Source organism: Porites lutea, chromosome 4 (assembly GCF_958299795.1).
Source record: "Porites lutea chromosome 4, jaPorLute2.1, whole genome shotgun sequence".
In the NCBI taxonomy this organism is placed as follows: Eukaryota; Metazoa; Cnidaria; class Anthozoa; order Scleractinia; family Poritidae; genus Porites; species Porites lutea.
Window position 1 is genome coordinate 2,684,523 of NC_133204.1, and position 26,218 is coordinate 2,710,740.

The 26,218-nt window shown below is 39.2% G+C and overlaps 2 protein-coding genes across 5 annotated transcripts; both read right to left on the reverse strand.

The window, feature by feature from the left end:
* Positions 1 to 3,281: 3,281 nt before the first annotated feature.
* LOC140935246 (protein CbbX-like) lies at positions 3,282 to 6,948 on the reverse strand. The gene is made up of 4 exons (XM_073384788.1): positions 6,878 to 6,948; positions 4,832 to 4,899; positions 4,524 to 4,754; positions 3,282 to 4,111 (listed from the first exon to the last, which is right to left on the reverse strand). The coding sequence occupies exons 1-4, from the start codon at positions 6,946 to 6,948 to the stop codon at positions 3,468 to 3,470; spliced, it is 1,014 nt and encodes a 337-aa protein (XP_073240889.1). The 3' UTR covers positions 3,282 to 3,467.
* Positions 6,949 to 7,019: 71 nt separating this feature from the next.
* On the reverse strand, positions 7,020 to 19,544 carry LOC140935244 (uncharacterized). 4 transcript variants are annotated; one of them, XM_073384787.1, is made up of 27 exons: positions 17,810 to 19,544; positions 17,204 to 17,354; positions 16,976 to 17,116; positions 16,434 to 16,613; positions 15,937 to 16,119; positions 15,683 to 15,782; positions 14,987 to 15,185; positions 14,184 to 14,357; positions 13,555 to 13,944; positions 13,094 to 13,285; positions 12,757 to 12,828; positions 12,584 to 12,666; positions 12,134 to 12,349; positions 11,289 to 11,388; positions 10,631 to 10,809; positions 10,402 to 10,539; positions 9,834 to 9,942; positions 9,385 to 9,479; positions 9,145 to 9,234; positions 8,859 to 9,028; positions 8,672 to 8,751; positions 8,473 to 8,545; positions 8,082 to 8,180; positions 7,906 to 7,974; positions 7,743 to 7,809; positions 7,400 to 7,470; positions 7,020 to 7,086 (listed from the first exon to the last, which is right to left on the reverse strand). In XM_073384787.1, the coding sequence occupies exons 2-27, from the start codon at positions 17,221 to 17,223 to the stop codon at positions 7,020 to 7,022; spliced, it is 3,357 nt and encodes a 1,118-aa protein (XP_073240888.1). In that variant the 5' UTR covers positions 17,224 to 17,354; positions 17,810 to 19,544. The 4 variants fall into 4 exon arrangements, 2 of the variants coding, with proteins under 2 accessions (XP_073240888.1, XP_073240887.1); XM_073384786.1 differs by having other exon boundaries at positions 7,906 to 7,977; XR_012165179.1 differs by lacking the exons at positions 7,020 to 7,086; positions 7,400 to 7,470; positions 7,743 to 7,809; positions 8,473 to 8,545 and having other exon boundaries at positions 7,906 to 7,977; positions 8,681 to 8,751.
* Between the last annotated feature and the right edge of the window lie 6,674 nt (positions 19,545 to 26,218).

The window sequence follows — 26,218 nt, forward strand, 5'->3', positions numbered from 1 at the left end:
TACCAATGGAGATACACGACAGAAAGGCCAAGGCAAACAGAGGTTGCATTTTCGTAAAGCGTTTCTTGTTGCAATCCTTATGAGCTGCAAGTGATTCTATAGAGCCGCACCTTCAGCAATACAGCGGTAGATAGGGACAGTTAAACTAAAAGGGTTCGGCTGGTGCACGTCATGTATAAACCAACCAATCACTGAGGCCAAGAGATAACGAGCTAAGACAGCGAATCCCCCATACATGACCCTCTTCGCATGAAAATTATTTTCAATCTATTCTTGGTTCTGTGTCACACTGCGTGGTTATTTTAAGGACGCCACCTTATTGGTCGGTTAGAGCGGCGTCGTGTAATTTTAAGCTTGGCGGCTAATTCATTTCACTGCCGATCACGCACAGCAAGTGATAATGTAGTATTACTCATAGAAAAATAGAAATATAAGGTTATTAAGTAGCAATAAAAAGCTAGAGGCTTCAACAGAGGAAAAAGAAAACCAGTTAATAGTGAATTACATATGTGATCAAATCCTGTTAGGAAACATCTTCAGAAACATAAACCATGGAAACTAATTACTCAATATGCATAGAACAGACCAGAATCATAACCTCTAAATATGAGAATCAGAACGGCAAAATTAAAGTTTAGAATACTCCATGCACTGCAAAACTACGCCGGTTAAAGAGAGAAAGCAAGAAAAACCCCCGTCTTAAGTCACGTTCCACACTATCACGAGCTCATTCTCCATTATTTTCACGACCGTTTGGCCAGTCAACACTTAATTTCAAATCTGACTAATCACAAACTGCCCATTGTAAGAAACCAGCCAATCAAAAGCGCCGACATATGTCTCCATGCAGACCATTCAATACAGAAAGTCTAGAATCTGGGAAATGAAAGAAGCGTTGCCAAGAATCAGGTCTGTGCAATATTTTATATGCGAGATATTCTGAAAAACGTTTTATTATATACATACTGAGAAATACTCACCAAAAAGCTATGTCGTAAATTTTCGTACGCAAATTAGCTCTAGCCAATCAGAGGAGCGAACGATGGTTTTCACACGTGAAAAAAATGATACGTCCAATCAGAATCGCAAACGATGTTTTTTCACGTGTGAGAAAAATGATACGTCCAATCAGAAGCCACAGAAGTGTGTGAGTTTCGTGCAAAAATTCCCGCCTTTTATTGCAACTTGCAGCGCCGCTTCGCGCACATTCAACGAGAAAAGTTTTACTCAAATAGTTTTCCTCGCTAAAAAAGTGAAAAACATTTCGGGAATGGAGTGGAATAGTTTCGTTTGTTTCACTGTCGATGAAAAAAGCGGTAGAGAGCCGGCGAGACAACAACGGAAAGGTAAAAACAGAACGAGACGTAAGCTTTTGTTGTGCTTTTTGTCGGAGCTACTTTGCCTTTCATTTAGGCTTAAGCTTATAATATTGAAACCGGCCATCTTCCTTAAATTCACTCATTTTCAATTGTGCATTGAGAACAAACAGTTAAGATTACTTATAGTTCTTGGATTACCTCATATCCTTACCGTCCTTTATGTTCTTAACAAACGTTTTTACTAAAAAGCTGATACTTCGTTTTCGTTGTCATTTTGCGGTAAGTGTGTAGCGGTAAATTTTAGCATTTTTGAAAGATTTAAAATAATACGGCCGCCAAAATGATGAATGTCTCAGTATGTATATAATAAACACAATACCACATGGAAAGTGCTTTGTACGGTATTTACGCACTCGTTGTTTTTGTATCAGAAATCTTGCTCGTTCGCTGCACTCACTCGTTCGATTTCTGATACGTCAACAACTCGTGCGTAAATACCGTACGCCAGCACTTTCCATGAAGTATTCTCTATTTACCCAAATTTATAAAGCTTTGTATGGAGACGCCACGTTGGTGTCACCAATATTGCCGCCGGAAACCAACAGAAACATCTGTTTTTGAGTTTTCCTACCAATGGGCGAATTCTTCGCTTGGTGAACTCACAAAGATTAAAGTATATTTATTCTGAGACAAGGAATGTTTAGATAGCAAACTCTCTCAAAATCAGTAATGTTTTTAACCCACAGCTTTTTTATGTAAAAAAGCAGCTTTTTTACAACATATATTTTTGTAAAAAAACAGATTTCTTACATAAAAAAGCAGCTTTTTTACAAAATATATTTTTGTAAAAAAGCTGCTTTTTTATGTAAGAAATCTGTTTTTTTACAAAAATATGTGTTGTAAAAAAGCTGCTTTTTTACATAAAAAAGCTGTTTTTTTACAAAAATATATTTTGTAAAAAAGCAGCTTTTTTACAAAAATATATTTTTTGTTAGAAAGTTGATTTTCTATGTAAAAAAGATGTTTTTTTACACAAAATATTTTTGTAACAAAGCTGCTTTTTATGTAAAAAAGCCGATTTCTGTAAATCATGCCTTGTTTGTAATATTGTGCTTATTTACACACACATAAATATGCAGCTTCTTGGTTTTTACTGAACCACATTGATGTGCTTCTCAATGATTCTTAAATCAAGTTTGGCTCCTATTTTACAACAGCCTGTAGGTTGGTTGTAGAAGTTCTTTCGTTTACTATTATTATTGCGCGAGCCGAAAACTGTACTGTTATGCATCCTTTTTTCCAAGGTTATCAGGTGCAATAATCGGTTTAGCTGTCAACAAAACACTTGGCTATATTATAAATGAAGTCACTCGTGATTACATACATTGATAAGGGGCAGGATGTAAGAGATCGAGGTACCGATCCCACGCGTGCACGCGTGGTCCAAATTGTTAAGAAATTCTATGTTACTCATTCATTTTAGCATCGAAAGTCCAAGGAACAAAATAATGCAAGTCGATTAGTGTCATCTTACCCCGGGGGGGGGGAAGGGCCTGATATAAACCATATAGGTATGTGCCGCCCTAAAGGGTAGGAATTTTGCGCCGTGTTGGCCTGTAAACGGGTCCCATTAACTACGGCTGTGTATCAATGTGTTCGTCTTTTCAATTCCAAAAAAGAAGAAAGTGTAATATATGGATTGGAAATGACTTTTAAGAAATCTGTTTGTGGCGGTTTTCGTCTTATCAATGATAACATAGTTTCTGTTTGCAAACACGTAATGCTGTGTTTTGTTACCACCTCCAGAACTGAAAAAGGATGTGGGAAATGACATTTTTTGGGGTCCGAAATACTGCCAGGATATGGAGAACCGGGCGGCGGCACACCCCTACCAAGAATTCCCTTTATTCCTTTTATGCCTTTTATTCCCCAGAATTATAACAATTCTATTTATAACAATGCTTCTGCTCATCCATTTTTTATTTCTTTTTTAAAATTCATTTTTTTAAATCTCAGAAAGCATAACATTGCAACCTTCTTTTCGAGGACACCAATGAAATGAAACAACAACAGACATTTGATAATGCGAAAAAAAAAATTGTTCTGACTGCCGGACATACAACAAAAGACTTAAAGGGGTGCCCGGGTCTAATTTGAAAAACCCACCGATGAGAAATTCATGCTAATGGCCTTTTGGATGTCTTCTTTTGATATGTGCGAGACCTCTGATTCATCATCCTTCACCTCTCCAAAGGAGTCAGAGCATAGCCTTTCGTCGAGGCTTTCCTTCGCTAGCTCAAATAAACGATCACAAAACCCCGCATTCCACGCCTTTCTTAAATCCTCTGTGGTGTGCAGACCGATCGCATTACCCAATTCCTGTACTGTTATGTCGGTATTGAAACCACGCGTTTGAAGCTTCCGCATGAAAATCTCAGCAAGTTCTTCGCACGTGAAGTCATCAAATATGAAGATTGCCCTTATTCTACGCTTAAAACCGGGGTTCAATTTCATGAACTCTTCCATCTGAGCTGGGTATCCAGCAAATATCATCACTGGATTGCCTCGGAGCATGGCTTCCATCAAGGTATCCAGTGCTTCTTTTCCGTAATCCTTCTCGGAGTCCACCTTCAGACGATACGCCTCATCTACGAAAAGTACGCCGCCCTCTGCCCGCTCGATACACGCTTTCGTCTGAGAGGCAGTCTGCCCGAGAAACGAGGCAACAAGATCGGGTCGTTGAACTTCGACCAACTTTGATGATTTGGTAATTCCCAGGTCTTTCAAGATGCCTAGAAAAATATAAATACATTTTAACCTTCATTAAGGTCACTTTCTGGGTACCTGTAAGTGATCACTTAGTAGAGGTTAGCCGGTCGATAGAGGTTCATCAGCAGAAACTTCGCTTTATTTTGAAACAAGTGCGCGAGGGAAGGTGTGTTACGGGTCCACAATTGGCCGTTACCTTCTATAACGTCGATACTCTCCTTAATCATATTCGTAACTAGACGTACGACTGGTTAATTGAGGTGACAACAATGGAAGAACCCGTTGTCGGTTGCCGCTGTCGCTCAATGCAGGTGGCGGCTTGAAAGGTGTATAACTTCTTATTCCAGTCATTCGTTCCTACAATTTGATCACTGGCCACTTATAAGAGGGCTCAACTGTTATTTGCCTGATACCAGTAATAGTGAATTCACACACCTGCCATCAACCTCCCTATCGTCGTTTTCCCAGTTCCCGGATTACCCATGAGCACCATGTGGTAAACCGGTGGATCTTTCTTGTCTTTACCAGAGGCCCCTGCAGCTTCCGATCTCTTTCGATCCAGATAAACACTCTTAGTCCACTTCGTTATCTGTTCTTTCAGACTCTTCATCCCTACTATTTTGTCTAGCCGATCAGCGACCTTCTCTGCCATGTTTTGCTGCTTCACTGGAAACGAGACAAGAAATTGTTTTATGTTTTTTTAGATGGGTCACAAAAATCATTAAGCAGTTACTATCTCCTACCTGATGAAGAGTCGTTGGTTGTCTCAAAGTCATCGTCCGAAGAGGAAATCGCTGTACACTTCATGTGTCTGAGAACACAGGCAGCGCAAGCTCACGTCACGTGAAAGGATTAGATTAATTATTAGCGGTGTGCGAGCCGGGACGTGACTGTTCAACGAAAGCGGTATTGGGTTACATGGCGGCCGTGAATTTATAAAGGATTTGTATGGGAATCCACGTTATAGATTTAGGAAGATAAATACTCGTAGAAATTCTCAATAAAAAACGTCTTACCTTATTTACATGGTGTGTTCTTGCTTGCTGTGTGGTTATTTTCCCGATCCGGTGCGATTTTAGCGATTTTAGCGATTTTTTTCATTTCTGAGTTTCCACTACTAAAGAGAGAGCAAGGCCGAACACTTCCAATCTGGACAGCCCGCCGAACGAAGCCAAAAATTCCAGGTTAAAATATCCCCACGGCCAAAATTCCACCGCAGAATCCAACTACAAAGGTTAAACTTTCATTTCAACTTTCTAGCCACGCAATCGCATCCCTGCGAGCGACGCCAGGCGGCAGTTTGTTTCCCCGATGAAACAGTAAAACGTTGGGCCAGAACCGCGTTCAAATCCACCACGACACAACGACCGTTGAAATCGGCTTGGTAACCTCGTCACGTTGACAAACAAAGACTCACGGGGTACACTAACGCAAATTGTCAACATGAATTTCTGTTCTCATCCTGGGTCCCCTCGGGTCGAAGTTCCATGCTACTTTCCCTAAATTGCTGGAAAGTGTCCTGTGGTACTTCGGATTTTTTAGGATCTTTAGGTCTCAGGTTGAGGTAACAGCTTCGCCGATCTTTGCGTGGTCCACGCCTCACTAATTTGACTTTCTCTCCCCATATTTCACTAACAATTTTTCCAAGTAGAACGGAATTCAAGTTGGAGGAGAAATTTTCTTTCTGTTGAGATCCTGCCAATAAAATATCTTTAGCCTCCGTGAGACTATCTGCACTTTCTTCGTAGTTACACATCACCCTATGAAGAACAACGCTTTTTCTTACATCGATACGAGCAAGCGAATATTATGAGAAGCTTACAAAATCCGCGTAAAGGCGAATACTTACCATGACTTCCACTTGAGCAATGCCTTAATCTCCTCGTTTTCTCCTGAGCTTTCACTGTCGATCGGACGTTTCCTCGACCTTGCAGCCATTTCAAAGAAATGTGTGTAGTGTACAACAGAACGGTTTTCAAAATTTGTAAACACGACACGGCGCGATTTTGATTGGTCGATTGAGACAATGCGGTATTGTCGATTCGACCCGAGGGGACCCAGGATGAGAACAGAAATTCATGTTGACAATTTGCGTTAGTGTACCCCGTGAGTCTTTGTTTGTCAACGTGACGAGGTTACCAAGCCGATTTCAACGGTCGTTGTGTCGTGGTGGATTTGTACGCGGTTCTGGCCCAACGTTTTACTGTTTCATCGGGGAAACAAACTGCCGCCTGGCGTCGCTCGCAGGGATGCGATTGCGTGGCTAGAAAGTTGAAATGAAAGTTTAACCTTTGTAGTTGGATTCTGCGATGGAATTTTGGCCGTGGGGATATTTCAACCTGGAATTTTTGGCTTCGTTCGGCGGGCTGTCCAGATTGGAAGTGTTCGGCCTTGCTCTCTCTTTAGTAGTGGAAACTCAGAAATGAAAAAAATCGCTAAAATCGCACCGGATCGGGAAAATAACCACACAGCAAGCAAGAACACACCATGTAAACAAGGTAAGACGTTTTTTATTGAGAATTTCTACGAGTATTTATCTTCCTAAATCTATAACGTGGATTCCCATACAAATCCTTTATAAATTCACGGCCGCCATGTAACCCAATACCGCTTTCGTTGAACAGTCACGTCCCGGCTCGCACACCGCTAATAATTAATCTAATCCTTTCACGTGACGTGAGCTTGGGCTGCCTGTGCTGAGAAGGGACAAAAAAACCATTTCCATTTGTGACTACGCATAAGGGCAACACAAATGTCGAGTTTTCTCACTTTAAATCGGATTGACTTACTTCAAAAAAGTCTGCCGGAAAGCCTTTCCACTTTCTTTTGGAGCGATGTTTCGTTTCATCTGTAAACGCATATTTATCGATTTAGTATAAGTACAATATATAAGTTCTCACCGTCCGTTAAAATCATGATAGTCCGATGTCCCTATGGGTTGATATTTACCTTTTTCTTACGGCTCGTTCTTGACTGCTTCCTGTTACTTGAATCTGACCTACAGTCAGTAAACAAACCGAATCAGAAAGGCATGATGACTAAATATCCCTTCGGCGAGGTATGCAATAATTTGCTCTTGTAAACTTTTGCTCTGACACTGTCTATTTTCTTTTTTTAAAAAAAAGGAGTTAATCTTAGTCGTAGTTTGCAACACAAGCCTCAAACGCTGTAATTTTATAGGACGCCCGCTACGAAATACAGATAGCGAGGTGAAAAAATAAAGCCAAGACGTTAACATTGCTACCGTTTGGTGGGTGAAAGATAATGAACAGAATTAGCACCTGCTGCATGTGCTGTTATATGCTACGTACCCACTATGATCACTTATGGTGTCGTCGTATGCATTCGAGTAGTCGGTGGATAGGTGCGGGCCCAATTTTACCTGTGGGTTTAAGTGGAACATATACCTGTTAGCGGTCGTTTCATGATTACTATGATTCAAACATCATTCGCTCAACATTGCAATGAATAACATAGTATTTTTTTTTTTGCGCATCGAAAAGTTCGAATTAGATTATAGCTATCCCCAATGCCTGGAAGTGTACTTGCTCCAGAGTGCAACGGAAATTGCCATATATTCCTTGCATGTGTATGACACTTTTTCCATATATCTGTCCAAAAAGCTCAGCTAAAATATTTTGTTGAAATAGATACCTCAGAATCGTCGGGTAAGCAGCAATTCGGCGTAGGATCGTTTGCTGAGGATAGGGGAGTAGAATGTCTGAAGAAGAGAAAATATCAATTGGCACTTTTACTTGCCCTAAACCGGAGAGAATTTTCAACTTTCTATTGAAGGGATAACATGAGGTTTGCTTACCTGGCGAAAGAATTTTCGTGTTCACTTTCTTCGCTCTCTCCAGTGTCACTTGCAATTCTTCGACGCTTACTTCTAAAAAACAGGAAAATGTGAAAAATAACTGAAATCCAGCAATGACTGTAATGAACCCAGAATCCTCATTGAGTTTAACCAATAAATGGCTAATTACACAGTACCTTCCTTTGGTAACGGTAGCTTCAGTTCTCTTGTCTGCTTTTCTTTTTCTGAGCTTCAGTTTCGTTTGAGAGCTATCTGACTTTTTGCCTCGTTCTGGCCTGTAAGGGAAAAATTAAGTCCGTTAGTCCATAGATCACTTAACAGTTACTGCTTGACATGCAGTCCGATAAAAATGCCAAAAAGCCGTTTATTAGTTTATCCTACTAACAGTATCGGTTGCGTTCTATTGTGATCTACAGAACTGACTTAAATAAATATATCTATATGTATGTATGGTGGATTGAAAGGAAACTGTTTTCTGTGGTGGACTGAAAGGAAACCGTTTTCTGTCTTCATTTGTGATTAAGATATATGTATGTACACATATATTTCTGAGGATATAATGCCTACCTTGACTCCACCGTTTGACCAGGAAGTTTAAGCACACGTCCTATCTCGTTTTCAGGGCTGTAGAAGAGGACGTCTTTCAAGATCAGTTAAGGAATCGTTTATCATTTCCAGAACGGTTTGAGCTAGTAAACTATCTTTTTTTCCTCGATATATAGCAGAGTTATTTTTTATTACCACACTACGCCAAGGAAAAGGATACAAGACTTACAATTCAGCAACTCTTTAACAGCACTTTCGTATTGTAGAACAACTGGCTTTCGGTCACCGTCAAACTGTAACCTATTCAAATTTCAAATTTTTTATTGGTAGTCGGGAATGGGAAAATAATGATATTGAAAGAAACGACAGGTAGAGTACGATGAATTAAACGTACGTGTGACACTAACCATTCGCGGGAAGTCGCTGTAATCCTCACAATACTGGTGTAATGCCCCAATTCATGGCTTATTGCTCCCCACAATATCACGTTATTGGTACTGGACCCGTAAAGGGGCATTAATTCACCAGGATTAGAAAGGGAAAACTCCGATAACGTCAATGGAATGTCAACTTTAGCCTACAAGAAAATTAAAAATAAAGCGCACCTTAATGGTTGGTTTTCACAAATCTTTTAACCCAAACATCATGTGCTGATGCATGTCAAAATTTAACTACAACTTCAGGTTTTCTTACGTTAACTGTACAGTTCAGGCAAATAGCAAATACGTTTGCAAGTCTTCTATACTTGATCACTCTTCGTGGTGCCGCTGATAGCTCTATATCCTATGCCGCAGAAAAGAAAAACAGAAATTAAAACGTGAGTAGGCTATGTCGCAAAAAGGTCAGGTATAAACACATGAAGAACTACTCAGATCATCGAGTTTCATTGGCTACATTTCAAATAGGATGAATATCGGAATATCTTTTGCTTACCTTGGTGACTCCTGTCTGCACGACCTCCAATAAACGAGTAAGTGAGTCTCCTTCCTCCCAATCGGCCGGCACGATTAGATAGTTACACGGAGACACTGGACACTGAGTTAAGAAAATCATTTAATGCTGTTATTTGAACAATATTTTTTCCTTTTTGTTTCCATGTATCTTGGACGGGAATGAACAAATTTACACTGCCCGGATGCTTTAAGTTAATTCTCCCAAAAAAGAAGACGCAATAATATCCGCATGCTGCGTTGTTTTGCCTACTCAAGACACATTTATAATAAAAACCGGATACTGACTTTTTCATTCCAAAACCGAAACAACAGTACGTTACCAACTTTGAAGCCATCCAAAAGCCGCCTTTAGATGACCAAGCGTAGCGACAGGATTTTATAAACAGTTTTATTTCTTGATTAATATTTGTTAGTTGAGAAAAAGGATACTGTAGATGAAGACGTTCCCATTTTCATTATCTGCATCGGAGTCATGCACACGACTATAAAACGTTTCTTTGAAAGACTTGCACATCCCCTCAAACAGCCCATCCTGGTCCTTTAATTAAAAATGGTAATGCATCACTGTTCAGCCATTGTCAATGTTTGTCAAGTCGCCCCACCCTTCCAATGCTCCATTTTGATAGTGGACTTAACCGGAGGCGTATTTTCAGCGACGGGCTGCAACTGAAAGTGGCTCTGCCCATGTTTCCAAACAATCTCCCCTACAGGATTAATAACAGTTAGCAATACTAATTTGCTACGTCGAAAAATGTTTGAGGTCCAGCAAAGGTCTCACTTCCCGACGGAGTGCGTTGCTAAACAAATCACCTTTCCTTAAGCTCCCCTTTTTTGGGGATACAGCTTGAAGAATTTCTTTGATTTTGTCAAAAGGGCCAAGGAGCCGAAGAAGTGGGTTGGGAAGGGAAAGCCTTAATTTCCAACACTTTGATCTATGATTCTATTTACAGTCAATTAGTAGATAACGTAACTACAGTTCATTTACATTAACGGTCACCTCCATTTCTACTTCCAACTTTTCCAGAAGCACTTGATAAAACTCCATTGTGTCGTTCCAAAACCCAACACCGCGATCTTTTTTATCCCAGTCAATGGCTGTCAGAAGCTCTGCTACGCTACATTCATATTCTTGCCGCTGCAAAAGAGAACAAGTTGAGAACCCTATGTAAATGATAAACGACTGTAAAAAGCAAAGATAAAGTTAACCCACACGATGAAATACTTACCTGGAATTCCTTTGTGTGCACTTTCGAAGCAATGTCGTAGATCTTAACAGTGGCTGTCATTGTTGGACATCCCTCGGGTATAACTTTGGATGCCTGTCTGAGATCAGTTATAAAACGAACATGTTGGAGAACTGATAAAAGGCAATTCATATAACAGTTGCTACCGACATCGGGGAAGCCTGCAAGGATTAAGCAAGAAGAACATGGTTAGCATGATTTTACTGAAAGCGTGTGAAAGACACAAATTCTAACCACGTCCTCAAGAAACCATTTAGGTCCCACAAGTGACCAACACTAATTTTCTCCTAACAACATCAGCTGATTATGAAGAGTAGAGGATGTGAGAATTACTAAGTTTGTTACTAAAGGGAGAACGGTTTGAGTTGAAACCAAATTCCCTCCACCATTCTCATGAGAAGTATATGGAGAACAGTCTGGAGAATGTAGAAGTGGATCTACGGGCTTAAAGGGGTAAGTACAAGACAGTGCATACCAACAAAACATCTGAGGGAGGGGTAGACGGTGATTTTCTCTCACGCGCATCCGACACAAGGTAGCTTACGGCGGGCTGACTTGTTTATGTAACAGCGGCAGAGGAAGGGACCATTTGCCGAAAACATTTCTTTTTGTGTCTTTTTTTTTTTTTAAAAAATCTCACCTTTCCATTTTCCTTGCATAAGCACTTCTTTCACAGTCGAATCCTGGCCAGGAAGGCGGGCATGAATATTACTGGAATTTGCAGAGGACTCCTTTTGTTGCTGTTGAGTGAAATGTACTGTTAGTTTCGATCTGGAGAAAAAACTATCACAAAGACATTTTTCCCATTGCAAGGCTCTGTACATTACTATTGTTATCCCCACCCTGTTCTAAAGATTGTTATTCATTTGAAAAATCATGAAGTTCTTTCAAAAAAAAGTTACAACAATAAATGAAGATACGTTAATGACATTACGTAATGATTTTCGGTGAAACTATTCGCTTGTACGATGTGATCCCATATTTTAAAGGCTTTCAAACACCCAAAAGGTCTAGATAGCAGCAACAATATAGATAGTCGTATAAACATAACAACTTTCTTTAATTTTCCAGACATGTTTCGACGGTACATCCGTCATCTTCAGTGTTACATATTTTGAAATCGCCGTTGAATTTAAAGCGCGCGCGATCTTACAAAGTTCGTTACATTGCGTTGTCAATATTGCGTACTAAAACAAAGTTAAATGAGTGACGCTTAGTTCTTTACAGGGAGAGAGTCAGGTTAATGTGTTTCACCTGCTGGTTGAGATCGGGCTTCTCCCATTTTATGAACATGGATTCCTTAAGCTTCACTTGGTACTTAGTGGCTTGCTTTAGTGGCTTGCTTAGTGGCTTGCTTTCAAACACCGGAAAAACATGCCCTCTTTAGCAGCACATGCGCCTTCTTGCCCCGCCCCCTCTCAAACAGACCGCATTTTGTTACCTCGATTGTAAGAGTGGTTAACCTGTATCCCTCACAAGACTCACCAGTTCTTCATTAAAGAAGCAAACGTGATTGTAACATTTGCAGTCCACTGTGCAGGGCTGGTTAGCTTGGCGGCATCGGCACTTAAAGCTGTTACAAGGCTTGCTTTTGTGACAACCGCAAGGCCCGCCAACTGTCCTACCCGCTGCTTTCTTCCCCGTCGCTGACTGCAGTTGTACAGCACCTCTCATAGTTAACTGTGGTTTTTTGACATCAGGCTAAATTAGGAAAAATAAATGAAACAAAAATCCATAAAGCGACCACATTTATAACATAAAATTTTCGCTGCCCCGGGCGAGCGTGGTTCCTCCTTCTTCCAAGTAAAAATTTTCACTGGAAGTGTAAGCGTGCTGCTCACTAGTGCATTGTTAAAAAATTAAAAAATCACATTTATACCATCAGGCCAGATTAATTGTCCATATCTGATAACAAATCTCTGTATCATAACCTACCTTAAGCGGAGAGACATTGTCTTTACGAGTTTTTTCCTTACAACCACGTTGGTGGTCATCTTCTGCTTGACAGTCTTGGTAATCTATGGACGTGAAATAAATCAAGTTGCTTCTTGTATTCACAGGGCTTGATAGGTTTTCTCGAAATAGAAACTGATACACTATATACTTACCATCGCAGTCTTTGTGGCACTCCGAGAGAGTTGATGAATTGGAAGAATCAATCTTCTGATAAGGCTGATATTCTGTGCATAGAAGATGGGTGAGAGCAACATTACAGGATTCATCAAGCTTGCTCGATTTCGCTTGTATAGTTTTTTTTCTTGTTACGTCTAGGTAGACGGAGGGACTACAATTTGTTATTTAATTAGTTTGTAAAATTTTCTTATTATTTCAACGAACATGCTGAACGGTTACTTGGCTTCAATAAAGAGATACTTTTTTTTACGACACAAAAATATTAGGACAATGTAAGGATGAACTTCTACAACTTTATAAATGGCTATATACCTTTCTCAAAGTTGATTTGTTCATAATTTACTTCGCCTCCACTGCAATGGTGCTTAACTGCACCGCACATAATGGCATGATAGCATTCGTAGCATAGTAAATTGGAACAAAGTTTACACCTCCATGTAATCCACATCATGACCGTTCGTCTGCATCCACTACAAATGCCATGCTGATTTTGAGGTTTCCAGACTACAATAAAATGAATCAGAAATTCGGTCTTTAAAACAGTTGTGTTAACAATGAGCTCATGCAGGCGCACTGGGTACACAGCATTGAGGAAAGAAGAATGCAAACATGATGATCATCAAAACAAGATCTTACTAAATTAACTTTACGACCACTAATTCCACCAAAATAAAGAAATCAGCCACATTCCCAGTGGTCAAAGTAGGTCGTTAAAGAAATATTATATTGTGAATGCATCATGTTCAAGTACATGTAGGTCATCAAACACTCACATTTACTCAACTGCGAGAGTCTACTGTCTGTGTGTCTTTTCATGATCTCTGCGAAAGCAATCCTAGGGGCCAGTTTGTCAGAAAGATCCTCCGTGATACCTTTGATTCCGGGCAAAGACGTTTGACCAATAACAGAGAGAAACGTCTTTAAAGAAGGATGAATGGACCTACAGGTTGAAATGTCCAGCTGCCTACCATCGACCTTAGCTGCTTGAACCAGTAGAAGAAGAACACCTAGTATGCATTCCGCCCGCTCGCCGTCATCTGTTTTCGAAAGGCAGTGGTTCATAGCTTCCTTCGTCCACTTGGACAAGTCGGAAGTCGCTTCTGTAGGCGAAACATCACGGGAGGGAAAAAGGCTCTGATCTACAGTGTAGTTGCTTTCAGCAGCTGTAAAAAAAAAAGTAAAAGGAAGTGACATGAAAATACGCAATGAGCACCTGCCACCTATTACATTTAGTGAACTAAAAGGTGAATTAACCTCAATGAGTCGCAAATAAAGGAAGAGAGAACATTTTTAACAATACAGAATGGAAGGGAGATTTAAAAGGAATTTCAAATCATCCATAGTATACTGATTTCTCTAAGCGTCGACAATGTTTTGAAAGTAATCTACAGTAAAACATTACCGCTGAGATAAAACATCAAATTGTAGTCTTCCACACAACGCGCGTAGATTTCCGCGGCTAAAATACGACGCCTAACAAACTCCTGTCTCCAATGGGTAATCTTAGAAGTCTCAGGTCCAAAGAGGCATCTCAGAGCTTCGGATTTGTCTTGCTCTTGAATTTTTGAATCTTCAACTGTGAAAAGGAAAATAGTGGGGGTTCAAAGTTAAGTGTGAAATTAACACTCGGACGTACAAGGGTGGGGGAGGTGGTTCCCCCCACCCCTCTGATTTTGTTTTATCTTTTTCGTTGGCGATAAAGCATGACCACGTTACGTTTTAAGTAGCTGTTCGATTATCCCTAGCGCGCAATTTGAGACACGTTTAACTATGGGCAGTTACTATGGTTATGAGGTATTGCATCACACGTAGCAGGTCAAGCCATTTGTGAGTGAAAGTGCATGATCTTTCTTGTTTTTTAAACTATACAAGTAAACCTTGTAGATGAAATGAGAGAAAGTGCTTTTTTATGTTATTTTACATGTCAAGCACTAAAAGGATACCATGTATGGCGATTTTAACCAGATATCTAATAGTCTTGGTAAAATGCAATATTTCGGCCAAGATGGCGACCATTGTTGGTGACGTCAATAACATTGGTCTTCTCGACCAACTTGTGCTTTCCACTAAAGGCCGCCAAACACGGTGGGTGTATGAATTTTCTGGTACGTCCGTGGGTTAAACTAGCAATCAACCTAGCCAAAGAAGCCAAAGGTATAGCCAGACAAGAGATGGCTTATCATAACAAGAAACCAGAAAGCTCACCCTTAACAAACTCTGTCACAGAATAACGTACAGTTAAGTCGGGTCCTACATCATCCTCTATAACAGGCGCTAGTATAAGCTGGTCATTATCAATGCCCATTACTTGCACAAGGAGGTTTCTCTGACCGGATTTTGGTCTGTCCTCTTTGGGTATTGCAACAAGGCCAATGTCACCGACGTTTATTTTCTGTGTTATATCCTATGAATTTCCAGAAGTAGTCAACACAATTACGAATATTTTCAAATATAGTCAAAGAATTTATGTTTCTAAATAATTTTGATCAGGGGTCTTACAGAAAAAGTAATTGGAATGCAATTTCATTAGTAAATAACATTAGGTCAGAAGTATTTGTATTCTGGAACCATAATTACTTCGAAATCACAATTTGATTCTGCACGTCGGACAAGAATAAGAGAAAAATAATGAGAGCCTTGAGTTATCCACTCTGCTCAGAGCTAATCAGACTGCCAGACTCTTCTTTGACTTAACACTGGATATGTTAGAAGCTGTTAGGAGAAATGTCTATAATAGAGTTAGCTAAAATTGGTCTTTTTAGCCAGCTTGTAACCTTCCTGTTTAAAGAACGGTTGTGGCAATTCTTGTTTCTTGACCGCGTTCTCTCGGTCATTGTGTTAAATCGTACGTAATATTTGATAATCATTGAACCTATCCTTGAAGTGCTCGCGGAAACGTACCTCTCCCGAGGTGATAATTCTCCCCTCAGCAATCATGGAACCCTTCGTGGCTTGAATTCTAACAGTTTCTGCATTACCGAATAATAACTCTGCAGTTTCCCTGTGGAGAGAAATATTTTAAAACAAAAGTCAACGATATGTACAATTGTGACGTCTTATATGTGTCTTCAAGATATCATTTCAAAAGTCAAATTTATCAAACAACATTGTAAGAGTGATTACAAACTAAATATCCAATCATGAAATTAACGTACTGCGTGAATTCGGGGCCGTCTGCGTCTGTTTCCTCGGGCATCAGGGCTGAATTGTCACCAGCAATGACATTACGGATGTCCATGTCTATCTTCTGCTGCAATCTTCGTTGTCTATTTCCCGCAGTCCATGCATCGACAGGCGCAAGAGTCTGACCAAAAGACGACAACGCCTCGTGTCTACGGCTGTTTTGTTTTTTAGAACAAAGTGGAAATGTTTAGTTCAGTTCAGTTTATTTACACTTGGATATCATATTTACGCTGTATATGGTAAAGTGGGAATGCAAAAAAAAATAAATAAAAAATAAGAGAGAAAAAAGCTTGAAATTAATGGCTTTGATATAAGTGTACGGTAGTGGGAGGAGTTTAGCTTTCGAGTTAATCATGTAGGGGTGGATGTATGTAAAAAACTAAAACTAAATATTAGAAAACTAACACTAAAGGTCAACACTGGTGATTGAAATGCTTAACAGCTGAAAACCAGAAAATCTTGTACTTACGTATTATAGTCGAATAGACAAATCTTTAGGGCCAACTCTACTGAATAGTCTGGAAATTCGTCTAACTTAGCTATTAGCATCTGTTTCAGGGACTGAATTACCCTTTCGAACCGACCACCTGTCCAGGGACTTCGAGGCTTGGCCAGTTTGACTTGTACTTGAAATTTTTCCGTTAGATTTCTGACGAAAAAACGCACAAACACACTTTCCAGTGTCGTATCTAGACCTTGAGAACAGGGGTGGGGCCTTAGATAAGGGGCGGGGGGGAACAGTCTCCAAAAAAAAATTGTTCGGCCTTTCGGGCCTCACTTCGGTCTAAAAACAGGGGAGGTGCCGGGCGACCTGTGCCTCACCTGGATCCGCCACTGCTTTCACAATTATTGTCGCTTTTTGAGGAATGACAAAGTCTATTGCAGTCCCCTCAGGAAAATCGAGCTATGTAACTTATTAATTGCATTCCGGGGAAATTCCATCCACCGGCATGTAAGGTAAGAAAAACGCCAAATACTTTCAATTACGCTATAGTAAAGACGATCTCTAACCTTACGACATGACTAACAAACTGTTTTCCGTTGTCAGTCTGGATTGTGTTGGGCACTAACGCTAGGCCCAAGCATAGGTCATACAAGTGAAGAGCTATTTCTTCGGCGGTCGCGTTTGTAATAATCCTGGCCCACGAAAATCTGTAAAGCAAGAGGAAAAGAAGTAAAAGATGCCCATTTAATGTAATTTTTCCAGAAGAGGAATCTTTAGCATGAAAAACAACCCACCTTGAGAAATAATCTTCCATCACCAATACTATGTGTTTCTCTTTTTTTTTCCGGCACGAGTGTCTGTGTATTCGGTCAGGTCGATGCCCAGCCTTTCAAAAACACCGTATACACATATCGGTGTATTGTGGGTTTTCTTTCCTAGTATGGTCTTGAGAAAGGAAAAAGTAAAGAAAGGCTATTTGTATACATTTCTATATACAAATATATAAAAATATAGAAAGGCTGAAATTCGCAGAATAGCACCCACATATATTCTACATATATATATATATGTAGAAGTTTTCAGTAGAAATTTAAACAACAAAGTTACTTTTCATGAACGTCTCTAAATTATAAAGCTTTAAAATTAGCAGCAGCGTAAAAATGGTGTCCGTTATAACCGAAACACTAGCCATATGTTTTTCAGTGGCAATTCTCACCTCTCAATAAGCTTTCTCTATGTGGAGGTGGAACTAAAGCATAGTTTTTGCTATAATATATTTTTGTGTTAATGATACAATTATCTTAACATAATTATACTTATTTCCGAAAAAAGTTTGATATTTCGTCATGAAAACCCCTTTTCGTTGTCTATCAGAGAATCGAAGGAATACCCTCGTTTACCTTGTGTGTCTGACACCACTTGCACTTCTTGATATAGAGACGCAAAATACTGGAGTCAACTTTGGCGTACATTTGCCGCATCTAGAATATGGAGAGAAAATTTTTTTTTCTATACGTAGAGTTACCACAGTAGCGATAGAGTCAAAATACAAAATGACCAAAAATATATACGCACCTCATAGTAACATTTAATGAACCCTAGATGGTTCTTTCCGTCATGGTGATCTTTCAGGAGAGTTTCGTACTCGTCTTCGCAGATAACCCGCTTCTTAACGTACACTGGATTATCTTCTGTAGAAGTATCCTCGCACTTTTCCAGCTTGGCCAAAAAATTGGTACCGTTAACTTTGAGAATGGCATACCTGTTGGCTTTCCTTATGAAATTTTTCCTATGCGCGTCGACCTTAAAATCTATATGTTGACCATCTTTTGATCTCCTTTCGTCAACGTAACGCTGAAGAACAGTAGCTGTCCAGTCTATCGGCCTTTCATGGTTTGTTAAGTAAAACAGAAAGGCCTCGTACACACATCGTGAAACGACTTGGAAAATAAAAGAAAAGAAGAAAAAATTTGCCTGACTAAGAGACAATACCTCCCTTGCCTTAAGGTCTCTGTTGAGTTTTAATTTTTGAAAAACAATAAAGAACAAATTATGCATTACTTACTTTCACCACGTGGCAACTGCGCCAAGGAAGGGGACTCGTAACCGTTGTGTAAAGTAAAGAAGCGTCAGATGCAGAAGGAACAACACCGCGCAAATAAACCCGTCAGGATTGCAACGAGACAAAGCTTTGTACGATTTCAGTAGAAGCACGGAAGAACTAATGTAAGAATTTCGCTACTGCGACAACTATAAAACATTCGTTGCGGGGGGGTCAACCAGGTGCCTCGAGATGACTGTCAATGATGACCGTAGTGCTCCTCGGTATTGAGTAAGAACAGGTTTTTTTGTTTATTTTTTTATTTTTGCATTGGCTAATAGACGAATTCAAGTACAAATGTCGTGTGTGCTTGTGTGTGCCACCAAGGGGGACTCCCTATAATGGCCTTTACGTGGAGACTCCGCCCGAAAGGGGTATCCTGTTCGTGAAAAATGGTATATGAAGGGATAAGGGACCTCGGAGCTGAGTCTCCCCGTAGAAAACATGGTTAGAATATTATTATACTGTACTGTAGTTTTCATGCGCTTATCAGACTGTAGGTTATCAGATATACCGCGCTGGTCACGTTCACGCTCCGATGACTACACTTTGGGAGGCACATGTTATTATGAGGCTTTTAAATTCCCTTGTTAACGCGCTGAAGGCGTTAAAATCGGGTTAAAATTTTATGTAATTTTTACTATTATCACTTCTTGTTTCCCTTAGCGTTTAATTCTCCAGTTGTTGGATGCGAAGAAGGAACGGGCAGTAATTTCTTTTTTACGCTTATCGGCGGGAATCACCACTGCGGTAGATCTTAGTTTTCGAGGGTCTAAGTTTTCGCAATACGCGACGGAAGTAGTTGCATGTTTGGCAAAAGTTATTCACTGAACTCTTATTTATAAGCAATGCCTGTCACAATCTCTTGAAGGAATCAATGCCTTCATATTCTCTCCTTCACTGCTACTTTTGTTCAAGCAGAAAACGGTACTGCCTTTTTTTCTGAATTATTTATATCTATTTTCCAAGGTTATCAGGTTCAATAATCAGTTTAGCTGTCAACAAAACAATTGGCGATAGCGCGAGTCACTCGTGTACTACCGTGAGAGCACAACATTTTTAAAAGTTGAGCATTGCACGCGCACAGTTAAGACACCATTAACTCGGTATGCAGAAAATAAAGCCAATTAAAGGCAAATAAAGGCAACTTAATAATCGCTTATTAAAGTTTGCCATTTCCTTTTACTTTGATGCTCTCAGCACTGGATAAATTATAACTACACTTCTAGCAATTGTTAGGCAATTTCCTGTATTACGTTTCGCTAGATTTCTATCAGGGGATTCATGGTATGTCGAAATCCATGTGGCTGCATGCAAGAGTGTCATGTCTACGTTACAACGTAGGAACATGTTCATTCGACGGCTAATCTAGCAAAAGAAAACGCTCCCCTACAAACACACATACACTTGCTTGTCAGTCTAAATTTTGCAACACACAGAGCAACTTGTAAGGCCATAAAAACAGCAGCCGATTCGTTTATAAGAATTAGGGACTATAAAGGCGTCTGTAACGTACGGCAATGCGTGTTTTATTTTAGAGATCGAGAAATAAGCCCGAAAACACTTGTAAAGGCTAAACAACTTTAATATGAACACAAGCTGAATTAGCCAGCAACATTTAGTGTAGGACCGTTTTTTTACAAAATATATTTTTGTAAAAAAGCTGTTTTTTTACAAATATATATCAGTGTAAAAAAACAGCTTTCTTACGGTACCGTTTTTTTACACAACACCTATATATATATATATATTTCTTTCTTTCACTGGTTTCAGTTCATTTGTGTTATGTATAGTATTAAAAAGGTGTTAGCACCTTCCAGTGGCCTCTGTTAACTCTAAAACAATTGTTTGGGGAGTCCCGTGAGCCATAAAGCCTTCAATTCGACTGCGCTTTAGCGTGGTTGTCTTGGTGGTGAAGTGGTTAACACATCGGCACTAGAAAGTCGAGGACGCGGGTTCAAATCCCGTTCAAGGCAATTTTTAGAGTTTCACTTGTGTTCATTTATATATATATATATATATATATAGCAAGTTCATGCCCCCACAGAAATCGATATGTACTTGGAAACTTTAGAGTAACGTAGCTTAAAACCCGCTTATATCACATTTTTTATAACGACAGATAATCCCTCTTATATAATGTTTTTGTTACCTAGCAAACTTTTCAACAGTTTCATATAACCTGAATGTAACGCATCTACCATAGCAATCATTTAAATTTTCGCATTTAACTGCCAGCCGTCCAATTCCAACAGTTCAGTCTCCAAAATTGCCTGATGAGTGTGGTCCTTGCACCATACGAAACAGTTCTGTAGCAATAAAACGATGATTACTCGTGAAACCTGAACTTCTGTGAAGTTATAGCTGATGCTCCTCAATCAATTGAGTCGAGCGCTCTACGAAATACGTTCTACTCAAAAAAACGATATATATATATATATATATATATATATATATCGTTTTTTGAGTAGAACGTATTTCGTAGAGCGCTCGACTCAATTGATTGAGGAGAGAAAAAAGTCTGATTGCCCATTAGAAGGAAAATGCCTTCAAACTAACGTCATCTATCAAGCCACAGTTACTACTGAGACAGCTACTGAAACCTACGTTGGACTAGCCACAAACTTTAAGGAACGTTACAGGAACCACAAAACATCCTTTCGACACTCGACAAGAAGAAATGAAACAGAACTCTCCAAATATGTTTGGAACTTACAAAACGAAAAAAAGCGTTTCAGATTAAATGGAAAATTCTTAAGAAATGTAAACCCTACAGCAACATTAACAAAAAATGTAGTCTTTGCCGGAATGAAAAATTCATAATCATCTGTAAAAAATAACTGTGTAGCCTCAACAGAAGAAACGAATTAGCAAGTTCATGCCCCCACAGAAATCGATATGTACTTGGAAACTTTAGAGTAACGTAGCTTAAAACCCGCTTATATCACATTTTCTTATAACGACAGATAATCCCTCTTATATAATGTTTTTGTTACCTAGCAACCCTTTCAACAGTTTCATATAACCTGAATGTAACGCATCTACCATAGCAACCATTTAAATTTTCGCATTTAACTGCTAGCCTTCCAATTCCAACAGTTCAGTCGTCAAAATTGCCTGATGAGTGTGGTCCTTGCACCATACGAAACAGTTCTGTAGCAATAAAACAATGATTACTCGTGAAACCTGAACTTCTGTAAAGTTATATATTTGACTAAGAACAGACGACTGTTCAACTGTGACAATAGACGGATCGAAACGCACCAATTACTTATTACGAGTCTTCATAGCCAATAACATCACGGCTTAACTGACAGAAGACCAATAAAATGGCGACATAATTGACCAATCAGATCAATAAACAGTATAATATCATCAACTGACGTGATACAACTCTCTTTGACTCTGAAAATGACTACCGCACAGGTTGTCGAAACGTCAGTCACTGTCAACAACAACAAACTCAAACTCAAACTACTTTTGAAATGACTCCTGGGTTCAAACCTTTCACAGTTTTTTAATTACTCCATCGCCAGATGCCGCAGTAATCTTGTTTAAAAATGTGACGCTTTATCGAATAACTGACCACTGATGATTGGGCCAAACGGTGAAGAAACTAATTGCTTTTAACAATAGGAAGTTTATTGCTTGTCACTCAAAACCTAGCGTCCTCAACAACGCCGGTGTCATGTGGTGTGCAAAAAACAGTCGTATGTGGGTCCTCATGTAAGCAGCTGGGTATCACCTTCATTGTACAGGGGCAGGAGGGCTCCTGACATGGGAGAAATCACTGGCCTTCAGCCCTGTTTCAATTATCTTATTCATTGTGCCATGTGTTTTTACAACCTGACTTTGAATAGTTACCGTATATTTACACTAAGTATATGCCAGTGGTAACAAAGTACCTACTGATGTAAAAAGTGGAACTGGTGTCCCTATTTTAAAAAGCGGGACTGCGTAACGATGGTAATGGCTGTGGCTCTTGATCTCCCACCAGAAGGCGAATAGTGAGCAAATCAAACATAGTATTGCGTCTCTAAAGTTAGGCCAGCTTTGTATTACGATTAGCATTTAACTTTGGTCGATTAAAATTATTTGTTGTCCATATCAAGTAGGTTAATGTAAGGGGAAATGTTTGGGCCTTTCTTGTGAGGGGGGGTGTTAGGCGGCAGAAAAATCGTGAGTGGCTGTCCACAAAGTAGGGTTCCCTTGTACTCTCAAATTACTCCTTATAATATTTAGGGACATTCTCTTATTACAAAGTCACGAGTCTTTGGTTTCGAGCAAAAAAATTATTACATAATTATTAATGTCCTTAAAATCCTCACTATAACCTTGTAAAGCCATAATTCCCTTTGGAAATATTTCATTTTGAAAAAAGTAGCCTTTTCATAGAACACAAGAAAAAGAAACCGGGCTTAGATTTAACCCCGGGTTAAGCGCTAATCGGCCTTCGAACAACTGGGTCCTGGGTTGAAATTTCAATAAGTTGCTTATTGCTCTTAGAGTTATTTTTTTATGAACAAGGGAACTTACATCCCTTTTTTCTTCTTCTTCTTTTCTTTTTCTTCTTTTCGTTAAGTATTTTTTTAGTTATTGTACTTTTGTTTTGTTTCTTTAGATAACGTAAGTTTTTTGACATTTATTAATTTTCTTCCCTATTGCCTTATTTCCTTTTCTTCCTACTTCTTGCCATTCCCCCCGAAATGCTCCGCGAGGTCCCCCGATTCTCGTATCTCTAGTATAACTTTGCTTGTCATATTTTATAGTTTGTGCACAGACAGGTTGATGTAAGGCGCATTTCATCATATTCATTGGTTCATTCGTGTCAAATAACCAATCAATTATTATCATTATTATTACTATTATTATTTAAATTAATATTATCACTTGGACATTTCTCTTAGACCAGCTTTAAAATCACCAAAGCAGCTAATCAGAACTAAACTTTAATATTGCAAACTTGGAATAAAAAAGATTACAAGAAATGGTACCCTTACTCATAACTAAAAACTACAGTAACAAGATATGTCTTCCTTAGAGATGTTTATTGACTAAACTTAACGATTAACTTCAAAGAGTCCAACTTAACGGAAAAAAGCTACAACAGCACATGCCAACAACAGGAAGGCGCTGACCAGTGGTACTTTGGCTCCATTACACAGGTCACCCTGGCAGCAGTTGACTTCACACTTGTTGATGGTTATTCCTGATTGTCCTCCGGCTTGTGCTTTGCACAGATCATCACTGCAGGCGGACTTTACCGTACATATTTTGCCATATGCTTCAAGGGCCAGGTCCCCGATTTTTGCATCGTAATAAATTTTCCCGCAGGAATCGGCACCGTATGGACAGGTCACTTCCTGTTTGATCTCGTCACAGCTAGCCCAATCTTTGGCTGAGGCACACACGTAGCACTTAAGGCCGTATCCTACAAAACGAAACAAAGCGAAACGTGCCACTTCTATACTTTTTTAACAATTTAGACGAAATTTTTGAAAGCAGCAAAATTAAATATAAAATTACTGCTCAAAAGGTTAATGAAAGTGGTTAAGGACCGTGCCCACTGTTGTTACTGTGCACATTTTCTGCGCATCCCAAGGCAGTCGCGCGCGACGCGAAAGAAATGCACAACAAGCAGGACACGCGGACTGGTTTTGTCTCCTGTAAGTCTTGCAGGTTCTAGTTATTTCTTGTGGATCGAGAAGATGCGTCGTTTTTTTACAGATGACAAATAATTTATATTTACTTTTGTCAGTTCTTTGAAAACTGAAGAAGTATGCGCATGTTCCTAGGAACATTGCATAGTCAAACAGGTCAATTCTCAAATCATCAAAAGTTATTACTTCAAGATGTTACGCTTGGAGCTTGGGTATTAAAAAATCTCTTAATAGGCAAGGATGATTAGTAAATCAGAAGGAAAATAGCTCTAAGTCCTCCGCTTATTCAAGAAACTGCAAGCTTACGTTTCGCATGCGTCCTTTGCGTTTTATCGGCTAATGGGTTATAAACACTTTCCCGAATATTACTTTAAATTTGTATGATTTTATGTAATTATTCACCAGAAGATAGATTTAAAGCGTTCGACTACAAACAGATGTCCCTTTTATTGAGAGTCCGAGGCTTTTATTTTTGAACAGCAAGAAAAAAGCTGTTGTCACAATATTGCTTAGATTGCTGAGATCGCAGTTCACAAATAGTTGCGGACCACAAAGGGAACGCTTTCATCGTGGAAAAATCGAAAAAATTATTATGTTTTTTACTACTGCAATTCTTATTTAAGAATTTTGGCATTACTAAGCATTGAAATTATTGCTTCATTGGGCAGCTTGTCGTGTAGATAGTATTTCAACTTCCACACCACACATAATCTGAACATTTCTGCCACAAATCAAATCAAAAAGCTTACCATAAGACTCTATGTGCGCTGGAAGTAAACTTTAATACCTTGGAGATTGCTTTTCTCCAAAAATTTTTGTTAAATTTTTGAGACGGAGAAGCTCCAGTTGAATGAAATGGTATAATTTGTTTTCCTTAGAGTCTATGAAATATCTTTTTTCACTTTCAATTTTTTGCTCTCTTCCATGGGTTGTTGTTCTCTCTGACTGTTAGCCATTGTGGATATCTCAGAGTACTCCGCGTTGAGTGAAGCAATAACGAAACTGACTGGGGAGGGGATGGGAAAAATTGTAAATAACCCCAAAAGCGATTAAGTTAAGGTTGAAACCAACTAATATAACTTCTAAAAACGAGTGGTAACCCTTACTTTTTATCTAACCAAATGAAAGTAATAAGCCTACCCAGCAAACGATCAAGTTTTGGTTCCGGGAAATGTCGTTTACAATATTTTTGAGGCAAACGTGCGGAGAGGGGTAACTGCTGATAACTTCCCAGTTGTGCTGATATTTCAAAAAAAGACGTATAAAGAGCAGTTGTTATGTTATCATTTGTTGCTTATTTTAAAACCTTGTTACAATTATCATTGCATTTGTGCCAGTTCACGTGTGCACTCTGAAATTGGGGGAAAAAATAACTTTTTATCATTTTTCTAAAAAATGCCTTTTCAGCGTTGTTCTCCGGTCCATATTGAAGCGCAGTTATCTCTGAAAAATGTGTTGTTACCCACAGTTTTCTTTTTGGATTTCAACAGCCCCTGATATGATCTACTTGTCTCACATAGTCATTATCTGGGAAAAAATACTTCCCATTAGTAGGCACCGTCCTTAAATATGTCTTGATAACTATAGTTACTGTGGTTAGGATCGTTTTCTAAAAATTGGCTAGATGAACATACTGAGAAATTCATCATTCTACCTCTCGAAAAAAAATATTTCTTAACGATGCGTGGTCATATTTAAAAGTTAGATGTTGAACTTACAACGGAAAAGCATCTCAAGAAAGCAAAGGCAAAAAAACTAGAGCAGCCGCAGTGCCCGCTCTTAAAACAAAAGTGTTTTTGGTGCACTCAGTTAGCCGTGTCTACAGTTAACATAAGGGCTTCGCTGCCATTACGTCGTCTGACATATGGCTGACGCTGCGAGCGGGCAAGATGAAGCAAATCTTGTGTTCTTATTTTCTGCGTAACCGAGTGGGCAAAATGAAACTATTTGACATGATGACTATAAAACATTCGCGGCAACTGTTCTGGAAAAAGTGCAAGCACTGAAACTTTCGACAAGAAATAGGAAACGATGTGTTGGCATTCAAA

Bases quoted from the DNA above. Each gene is read 5' to 3' on its own strand.
- LOC140935246 (XM_073384788.1), bottom strand. From the start codon at position 6,948: ATGCGTTTACAGATGAAACGAAACATCGCTCCAAAAGAAAGTGGAAAG. The intron at 4,900-6,877 runs GTAAGTCAATCC...CTGTGTTCTCAG, and splicing joins TTCCGGCAGACTTTTTTGAA to ACACATGAAGTGTACAGCGA. The intron at 4,755-4,831 runs GTAGGAGATAGT...TCTCGTTTCCAG, and splicing joins AACCAACGACTCTTCATCAG to TGAAGCAGCAAAACATGGCA.
- LOC140935244 (XM_073384786.1), bottom strand. From the start codon at position 17,223: ATGGAAGATTATTTCTCAAG. The intron at 8,181-8,472 runs GTAGGCATTATA...TTTCCCTTACAG, and splicing joins GGTCAAACGGTGGAGTCAAG to GCCAGAACGAGGCAAAAAGT. The intron at 7,978-8,081 runs GTACTGTGTAAT...CCTGTTTTTTAG, and splicing joins GCTACCGTTACCAAAGGAAG to AAGTAAGCGTCGAAGAATTG.